Source organism: Lactuca saligna, chromosome 9 (assembly GCF_052625555.1).
Source record: "Lactuca saligna cultivar CGN05327 chromosome 9, ASM5262555v1, whole genome shotgun sequence".
In the NCBI taxonomy this organism is placed as follows: Eukaryota; Viridiplantae; Streptophyta; class Magnoliopsida; order Asterales; family Asteraceae; genus Lactuca; species Lactuca saligna.
Genome location: NC_136425.1, coordinates 161,846,368 through 161,856,258, shown reverse-complemented (window position 1 = coordinate 161,856,258; position 9,891 = coordinate 161,846,368). Strand labels below are relative to the sequence as shown.

The window sequence follows — 9,891 nt, the reverse complement described above, 5'->3', positions numbered from 1 at the left end:
AGGGCTTGAATTTGATCTTACCAATCAAGTGATTGAGCCACCATAGCAAGATTTGTTGTCTGATTGTTGACAGTAAATCCCCTGTTGTAGTTTTCCGGCACTAGAGTTTGTTCAGTATTTTCTCTTTTATCTAGTTTTGGACATTCTCTAGCGAAATGTCGAGGTTCATGGCAATTATAGCACCACAACTTTCCCTTATTAAATCTCACCTTCTTGTCAGAATTCATTCCCAGTTGTTCCTTCCGGCTTTCTTTGCAAACTGTTTTGCTCTAAATACTACCATTGTCATTTGACACGTGATATCCATTTCTTCAACATCTTCTGGATGAATTTGGTCCAGATCAGCAAACGATAATTGGAGGGAAAGTTCTCCAGCTATAAAATTGTTATAACAATTCACAAGTCTAGTATCAAGGGCCAGATTTTCATCATTTTCTTTGGGTGTCGGAGCTTGAGGAGTATTTCCCGGAGTCTGAACAAATACATTTAAAGATGAACCAACTTGTTGAAAAGAAGTTGGAGTTTGAGAAACTTAAACATTTTGCACAGATGGAATAACATATAATATAAGCTGGTAAGGAGGGAAGGACTAAACTTGAGGAATAGTGAAAAATGAAAACGCATTGTTGGATTGAATGCCAAGATTAGCAGAAGAATATGAGTTGACATGATTAATTTCTCTCTGCTTGTCATCCAGATCACAAGCTTTAATAATTGCCTTTGTCTCAAATAGGCTCAACCAATTCAGATTCTTAATCTTCTTTATCACAAATACATTCATGTCCCAATACTTTTGCAACAAATTCAACAATTTCTTGTTGATTTCAGATTTTGTAACCAGAATGCCAACAAAACTCATCTTAGTGGTGAGAGTGATGAACCTTTGCAGTTGAGTTTCAAGAGATTCCCCAAGACATAATTGAACATGTTGAACTTTTGTATTAATATTTCTTGACAACTTTTCTTTATATCTTCATTTCCTTCATAAACTTCAATTAACGCTTCCCATAATGCTTTCGCAGAAGTGTACTCACAAAAACCTTGTGCAATTTCTGGGGACAGAGCCATGGTAAGAGTGGCAAGTGCCTTTTCTTGTTCTTCAACTCTTTCAAAATCATTATCAGTATAGTTTTCAACTTGCTTGTCAGTAACAGTTCCATCTTCAAGAGTTATAGTAATGCGAATTGGTCCCCTCAAGATGCTTCTCCAAATTTTAAAATCTTTCATTTTAATATATTTTTCAATGCAATATTTCCACTCAGGAAAACCTTCAACGGATAACAATCTAGGCATGCGTGAGGTGGTACCCATGATGGCATCAAATTCATGATGAGCAGACATAGTTTGAGATTCCATTTTTGGATTTTTCTAGAGAGAACAACTCAACAATAAAATTAAAAGTTTGTCAGCCAAGATAAGTGCAGCCGTACACGCCAACCGCACACGCCAATCGCACACCTAAAAGCACACCTAACCACACACATGACCGTACACATTCAACCGTACATATGAGCGCACACGTTCAACCGTACACGTGACCGCACACTCAACCACACAGCTTCAAGAGCTTAACCGCACACCTTCAAGAGCTTAACCGCACAACTTCAAAAACTAACGACACACCTTCAAATTCCAACCACACACCCAAAAATTCGAGATTTTTTAACAATTTTGATTTCAAACTGGTGAAAACGATAATCAGTAGCAATTTCTGATCCAAATGAAATGTGAATAAGCCTAAAAAATGCGGAATATCTTTAATCACACACTCTATGAACCTTCGAATTGACACTGAATGATGCTCTGATACCAATTGTAAGTCACAATCTATTAGATCCAAATCAGTGATCAATCGAAATGCAAGTTTAAACAGAGTATAGAAGGAGTAGAAGAAGAATTAAGCCAAGCATGCACACATCTATAACACATAAATGCCAGGTAAACCTCGGGAAACACACAGTTACATCACAATTTACTAACACGGACTCAGACTATTTATACCACACATAGCAGTACACAAGTGTACAGCCGCACAAACGTGTACAGCTGTACACACGGTGTACGGTCATACTCACGTGTGCGGCCGCACATATCCAACTACAAGCTACAACCACCAAAATACACTCTAACACCCTACCAAGACCTATACATGAGAATGCCTAGCCCAAACCACTAAATTATGACCTATCAAGATTATACCTGAATACTCTCTTTTAAGAAAAACTAGTTTCTTCATCTTAATATCTTAAGAGGTTTTATTATTACAATAAGGACTAGCATCCAAATCAAGCTAAACTGTCATTGGTTTTTCTAAATCAACTAGAGTTCTACCCAACATAATTCATCAACATCCAACCTCCTAAGAGGAACCGAAGTCTTCAAAGGTTGTATTATTTTCATCTTATGGTTGCTTTAATCATTAATATTTGCAAAATAACCATTGGTAAAAAAGTTTTAATTTTATTCATAATGTTAAGTTTCTGTTATTGTTTTACCTTTTTAGAAACCAATTTTTTGAATTAAACCCAATAATATGTTTTAGGAATAGTGAAATTATGAGTGGATTGAAGTAAACTTACCTATTTACATTGGGAATAGTACACTATAATTTTCTATTAGGAACATCCCCTTAATCTTTTCGGTTTTTTCTTATTTCTGACTTACATTCTATAAACATTTCTGCAATGATGTTTCTTAGCTTTTTATGATTTATCAGAGTACAGTTCTATTCCCTATAAACATAAGTGAAGGATATTTCACTCTTAGAATTGCAACCTAAAAGTTAATGTTAATATTCAAGAATGAGCCTACTTAGCATAATGTTTGCCATAATGTATGAAGAAAACATTAAGCCAATTACCAATACCTAGATTAGTATATTGTTTGTTTTCCTCAATGTACTTGTCCATATAGGAAAAATAGGGTTTAACTCGTTAATTCAAGGATGCAATAACATTCATTTGAGATATCACATAACATGGTAAAGATAAAGGACAACATGGAGATTGGGTTGATAGTGGTTATAAAAATGAAACTTTGAAGCAAATGTATAATTTCAAGATAGATCCAATCAATGGTCGCCAGATGTGTCCCAAATCAAACTTTCAATTCACTTTAGTTCAACCAAAGTATCACAAGCATGTATTAATACATTCACATTTAATGATTTCATATGGTTTTTATTTGTAAATACTAATAACTTTAAACATTATAGGTTGCTAGACCCAAGAAGAAAAGAAATAGGGAAAAGCTTGAAGTTGAAACAACATAAATTTCATACCAAAATTTTTCATTTTCAAACACAAATAAACACATGTCATATTTCTCAAAAATCTCAAATATCAAAGATCGACATACTTTTTCAAAAATTGTTTATCAGAAATCCATAATCCTCCACAAACATATTTCCAATGAGAGTGTGTGTACAATCAAGTTGTGGCCTTCCCGCAATCTTCGGAAGTACCTGAAATACATAACACATAACACGGTAAGCACGAAGCTTAGTGAGTTTCCCAAAATACCACACACATCACATTAGCCACTCGAGGCTAACTCAATACAACCCCCCAGTCAATGTGTTCCAGTAGAGACCCTCCAGTCCCACAACTCGGGTGGACCATCCGGTGCTAACTCAATAAGCTCATAATAATAATACTCAACATAAATCACAAAGACAAAATGCAAAATATCACAATACACAGATAAGCACATAAGACATCTCGGTCACACAAAGATACCACTCATGGTAAGTATAGTGAGAAGACTCACCTCGTAAGCTAGCAAGTAAAAGTATCGTACTCGGAAATCCCGAACTAGCCTCTGCCTAACACATTGGATAATTATCTCTAATTAATACTCTACTCATCCTCAAATACACCAAAGGTTGTTCTCTCTTTTTCTCTAACTCTTGGAATAGGTAAAAGACCATTTAACCCCCCCCCCCCCATGGTCTCCATTACTTATGTTGACCAAACCCAAAATTCAACAGAAGTCAAACTCGAGTTAACAGTCCAGGTTTAACCTGACTCGCCGAGTGCAATCATGTAACTCGTCGAGTCCACTCGTTCCTCATAAATCTCGTGAAGGTCTAGCTCATCGAGTTAACCCCTAACTCAACGAGCTATCACATGGTCCAACTTATCGGGACAAACCCTAACTGACTCGTCGAGTCAGCTCAAGGACTTGCATGCATGGTGGTTTTGCTCCCATCTACTAATACATGTTCTCACAAGGTGTTAAACACCATACTCCTCATATGGATGAATAATGTTGGGACCTTTGGGCTGTATGTACCTCACAAGGTCCAGATCTGAGGTTTAAACCTCTGATAACTTACTATGCTCTAAGTCCCAAAATAAAATGTGATGAAAACCCTAATTTCTCAACTCATGAGATCTAACCAAATAAAGGGGAAAGATTCAAGATTTTTACCTTCTTCTTGAAGCTCTGGACAAAATCGTCTGAACCCCAACAACTCCTTGTTCCTTGCTGAAAAAACTCCTCTTCCTCCTCAAAGATGCACTAAAATCCTTCAAGGTTCGTTTGGAGACTCTCTAAGCTCACTACACTCGTTTAGGGTTTCACACAGAAAGGTAAAGCAAATGATGAGCCGCAAATAAGGCTATATGTGCCCTTATATAGGCACCAAACTCGAGGAATTAGGGTTTCACTTCACAACGTCTACTTGGCGACTCGACTCTCTAACTCATCGAGTAGATCATTAATCCTACGTGGCACAACGCGACTCCACTCGACGAGTTGTAGCACCAACTCGTCGAGTTGCTCAATAGTCCTCAAAAATACATAAATAAACAATATACTTGGAAGTCTGGATGTTACGAAAGTTTTGATTCAAAGGAGTCAAACATCAAGCCAAAGGTCATAAATTTTAATGAAATACAATATCATGACATGTAGTAGTACCACAACAAGTGTTGTAACTCTAGGACCTGTAAGGGGTAAGGTATGTCAAATGATCAAGCAAGGAGATCTAAATCCAGATTGGGAGGTAGATCTTTTTTAAAGCTTGTAGATATGAAGACTGTATTTTTTTGTTATAGTAATGTTGTCTACATAGTGTTTAATTTTTATCATTTGGATTTTAGGTTATTGCAGGTTTTACGAAGGGGAAAGTGTTTAAATTTATGGTTTTGTGAGTTTATGATTGTATGCATGATTTCATGGATATATTTTCTTTATTTCTTAGTACCAATCTAAGAAAGTTGTAGTAGATTAATGTTTTTTTATTTGGTTAGAAATTCTTTATTGTTGCATGTCATATGTTATTTTACTTTTGAGATGCTAAACATGTGTTTATAATTTTAACTTTGTAGCTAACGTCTTACCACCTTCCTTTACCAAAAAAGATCATTAACTCAATATTTTAAACTTAGACTAAACTGCACAAATGGTACCCGCGGTTAGCTGAAAATTGTCACTTTGGTCCAAAAAAGTTTGAAGTAGCAGCATAGGTCAAACGTTTTCATTTTGTTACGAGTTTGGTCCAATTTGTTTAAATTTTTTTATAAAGATGATTTTTCCCTTAATATTTTTTAATTACTTTAATATTTTTCTGATTAAAAGAAATATAAAAAATAAAATTCAACCCTCTCACTTTTGACATATTAAGTCTCTCCCTCTCTCTGTCTTCATTAGTTGTCGGAGGGCCACTAATTTTTCCAGAAATAACCTCCGACCACCAAAAACAACTTCGACATCGGAGCACAACTGCGGATGCCACCCATTTAGTCGTCGCCCTTTGTCTTGTTGATTTTCGCCATATATGTTCATCCGACCAATCTTCAACGTTGGAGAGAGAGAGAGAGAGAGAGAGAGAGAGAGAGAGTATGGGATTCGGGGAAGGACTAAGAACCAATGTCGGACCACCACTGAGTCCAAACCCTTGCTCCATATCTGTAAAATACCACCACCGCGTAGAAACTCTAATCCGACGCTGCTCCGATCTGCAACTCGAAAAAGGGAGGTTTGACGTCGTCTTCTCAACAAACCCTAGCTCGACATCCTCTTTGTTTCTCTATTTCTTTTTCGTTTTGTATTTCCTTGGCAAACCCTAGCTCGGCGTCGACCTCGTCATCTTTGTCTTCATCAGTCGAGTTACAGTAGATCTGTTTATCGTGTACAGATCCGGATCTGCTTGCCGTGTCTGCTTCTCTCTCAACTAGCGGTTCAGACCAAAATGGGGCAAGGTGAACGACGTTTATAGGTTCGTTTTTCCATGTGGGGATGTTTACAGATCTGGACGGAGGCAATGTTTACAGCTCATACCAAAGTGGGGTGAGTTTTGGGATGGTGATACTTTAAAAACGACTATATCTTTCAACCAAAATGACGAAGACGATAGTGGTCCATGGAAGGCAGATGTGGAGCTTTGGTGAGAGAAGGATGATGTCGTTGTACGGCGACCGATGCTTGTCTGGTTGAGGTGGTTTCCCGACGAATTGTAAAGAGAGTGAGAGAGATAAAGTCTCCGGTGAGGCAAATGGATGGGGTTTAGGTGCGTTATTAGGAATAGAGTTTTTTATTTTTATTGGAGTTAAAGTAATAAAAAAATGGAAAAACAAGTAGAAAGGGCAAAAATATTATTTCATGCACATCTGATTTTGAATAGGACCAAACTCGCAACAAAATAAAAACTTTGGACCTATAATGCTAATCCAAACTTTTTTTGATCAAAATAATAATTTTCAACTAACCACAAGGACCATTCGTATAGTTTAGTGTTAAACTTACGCTTTAGTAAGTGTTTAAAGTCACCATTGTCACTATAATGCTTGTCATTGAGTATTAGAGAATCTATCTATAAAGTTGTAAATTTTACATCATTATTGAACTATATTACATTCCATAAAATTTAGTGAACACAATTCCCATTTTACCCGGTAATATTACATGAGTAAATCCATAATATGTTTTTGTTTAATTAAATTTGTTTACTTTAACATAGTATAAGAACCTAATTTGTATAAAGACATTTGCATTACATTAATACTATGTTTTTCATTTACAAAAACAATGATTAAAGACAAAAGAAGATAACAACCTAGATTACAGCATCAACATTTCAACATATGTAAACCCCAAAAGACCACTACAAATAGCCTAAACCGCATAGCACATAAATGAAGAAGATAACTCCGCTACAATTCAACATGAATTTGCATCGATTTGTAAGCATCAACTAGGCTTTAAGATTGTTCCTAGCTATCAGCAACATGAATAACGACAATAGCCCTAGGGAAATCGTGGAATCCACCCCCTAATTAAGTTGCATGTCGATCCAAACCTTTGGCAACTCCAGAATCGTCTGTTTTGTTTGGCAACCTAACGTGTACAAATATCGATGTTAAAAGAATATGTAGAGAGACATATATGTCCTTATGTGCAAGGAACATGAGGGTTTTTTGACGGGGCCGAGGTGTCGTCTTAGAGACAGAGACCATATGTGATTGATTTTGAAACCATATCTTCACATCAACTTTCTAAAATTTTGACTATACCTGCACGGGTATACCGTAAAAATAATTGGTGTAATTTACACTAATAATAATAACAAATTCATAATGGGTCAGGTTCAAAATTAAACATCTTAGTGGTTAAACTTGACAACCTAGAGAAAAAAGAAGTTTTTTCAAAAGCGTTTCAGGTCCAATTAATCTTTGAAAAAACATAGGCTCTTATTGTTAGAGATTTTTCATGGTAGTTTTATTATAAAGGAAGCTATCATGAAGAGGTAACGTTTTTAGAAACAAAAAAGTTAATGGGTCTCATAAGCAGTAATCAAGAAAATTGTAATAAAAATGAATAATATAAGCTCAACATCGTGGGCTCCATAAATAAACTCATCAAAAAGCCCTTCTATCGTGATTAGTAATGGTTTGAACTTTTTGTAATGTTGAAATATATTCATTTGTCATGTCTAAGGTCAACTTCTATTGTAAAATTTAGAGATAAAAGTTAATAATATTCTTATAAATAAAAAATCCTTCCGACAAAATTTACAAACGCAAATAAGTTACCCTGTTATATGTAGTGGTTTATCTATGCCAAGCTTGAATTTGTGCTCCTCCTACGACATATTCAACTCTTTTCAGGGTTAGCTTTTTAGAAGTTAAACCTTTTTGACCACTTCAATGCATAATAAACATTCTACATGAGCCAGCATTCCTTATCAAATTAAAAATTGCAAAGCACTTTTAACATGCGTTTGATGACATTATCGTTGTTGACATTATCATTGTTTTTTCTTCCACATAGCTTTTGTCGGTAGGGTGAAGACATATACTATATACTTTCTTTTATGTTCGAATGTATTCACTATAAAAAACATACAATGCTGCATACTTTATTCAATATATTTCTCTATAGCTGCCAAAGTCTGTCGAAGTCAAGTTTCCTTCTCTCTATCATGAGGTCCTATTTGCTTTTACTCGGTCTCATGGTGATGAGTTGTTCTCTTGCTTCGGCCTCAGACCCTAGTCCTCTCCAGGACTTTTGTGTCGCTGCACCACCCACCCCAGGTAAACATTATATCTCTAAATGTTGCGAAATGCTCCATACATTGTCATCAAGATTTAAAAATATGTAGTATTTAACTATTTATACAAACTTAAAACTTTTCCTTTTTTGTTTCTCCAGTACTAGTGAATGGTTTGGCATGCAAAGATGCAAAGCTTGTAGAAGCCGATGATTTCTTGTTTAGAGGAATCCATCTCATGGGAAATACATCGACGGATGTTGGGTCTAAAGTGACTCCAGTGTCTGTAGCAGAGTTGCCAGGACTTAACACTTTGGGTATTTCGTTGGCTCGTGTTGACTTTGCTCCATGGGGTATCAACCCTCCCCACACTCACCCACGTGCTACGGAAATCTTGACTGTGCTTGAAGGCAACCTTCAAGTAGGGTTTGTGACATCGAACCCAGAAAACCGTCTCATCACAAAAGTAATTGGTAAGGGCGATGTTTTTGTTTTCCCAATTGGTCTAATTCACTACCAAAGAAACGTAGGAAATGGCTACGCTGTTGCTCTTGCAAGTTTGAGTAGCCAAAACCCAGGTGTGATAACGATCGGAAATGCTGTGTTCGGATCAAACCCTGATGTCGATGGAGATGTTCTTGCAAAGGCTTTTCACGTGGACAAGAATGTCATATATGAGATACAATCAAAATTCTAGACTGTTTCGTTATCTTTAAACAATTATCCTATTAAATTGAATTAAGATTTTTTGTATTGATTTGATTCGTTTTGTAACGTTTAGAATGTGATAAACCTTCTTTTTATTGTTTTCGTCATTGTATGCATTTTTCATGTATAAAAAAGTAGTAGGTACCACCTAAACTCAAAATCCATATAGCATTCATGATTAGTTGATTATAGAATTATCAACGAATGCTTTAAGCAGTGAAAGTTACCAAGCCTTTCTTTTTAGTTATATATTCATTACATATTTTTTGAAGGAGGAAACGTTTTAAACGTTTTATCATATTATAATTAATTACAATCATTGGCTTAAAACTGAGATTTGCATGGATAATCTTTACTTTATTGTGCTAAATTTCAAATTATTAAGACAAACTAAAAAATCGACAAAATCACAATATTTAATAACAGAGTTTTGTACGATTGGATTGTGTTGTACAAGAATATTTGCCAATCCTCTATTTTTAAAAAGTGTTTTGACATAAAATTCTTTAAATTGGACAAGTTTTGTCGATTTATATGTGGTGACTTTTTGTTGGTTAATCCCCAAAGTTTGCCAAGTATTTTATTTTTGTCGTTGCTACCTATAATAGCAGATTTTTAGGGACAAACCTAAAAATTTGACAAACTTAAATATTTTCATGTTAAATTTCAAAAACGTGCTTATGATAAAA

At 35.5% G+C, this 9,891-nt stretch overlaps 1 protein-coding gene across 1 annotated transcript; it reads left to right on the top strand.

The window, feature by feature from the left end:
• The first annotated feature begins 8,345 nt into the window (after positions 1 to 8,345).
• Positions 8,346 to 9,309, top strand: LOC145014005 (putative germin-like protein 2-1). The gene is made up of 2 exons (XM_078972356.1): positions 8,346 to 8,537; positions 8,656 to 9,309. The coding sequence occupies exons 1-2, from the start codon at positions 8,351 to 8,353 to the stop codon at positions 9,189 to 9,191; spliced, it is 723 nt and encodes a 240-aa protein (XP_078828482.1). The 5' UTR covers positions 8,346 to 8,350; the 3' UTR covers positions 9,192 to 9,309.
• The last annotated feature ends 582 nt before the right edge of the window (positions 9,310 to 9,891 follow it).

Coding starts and splice junctions, on each gene's coding strand:
- LOC145014005 (XM_078972356.1), top strand. CDS start 8,351: ATGCTGCATACTTTATTCAATATATTTCTCTATAGCTGCCAAAGTCTG. Junction 8,538..8,655: donor CGCTGCACCACCCACCCCAG/GTAAACATTATA, acceptor TTGTTTCTCCAG/TACTAGTGAATGGTTTGGCA.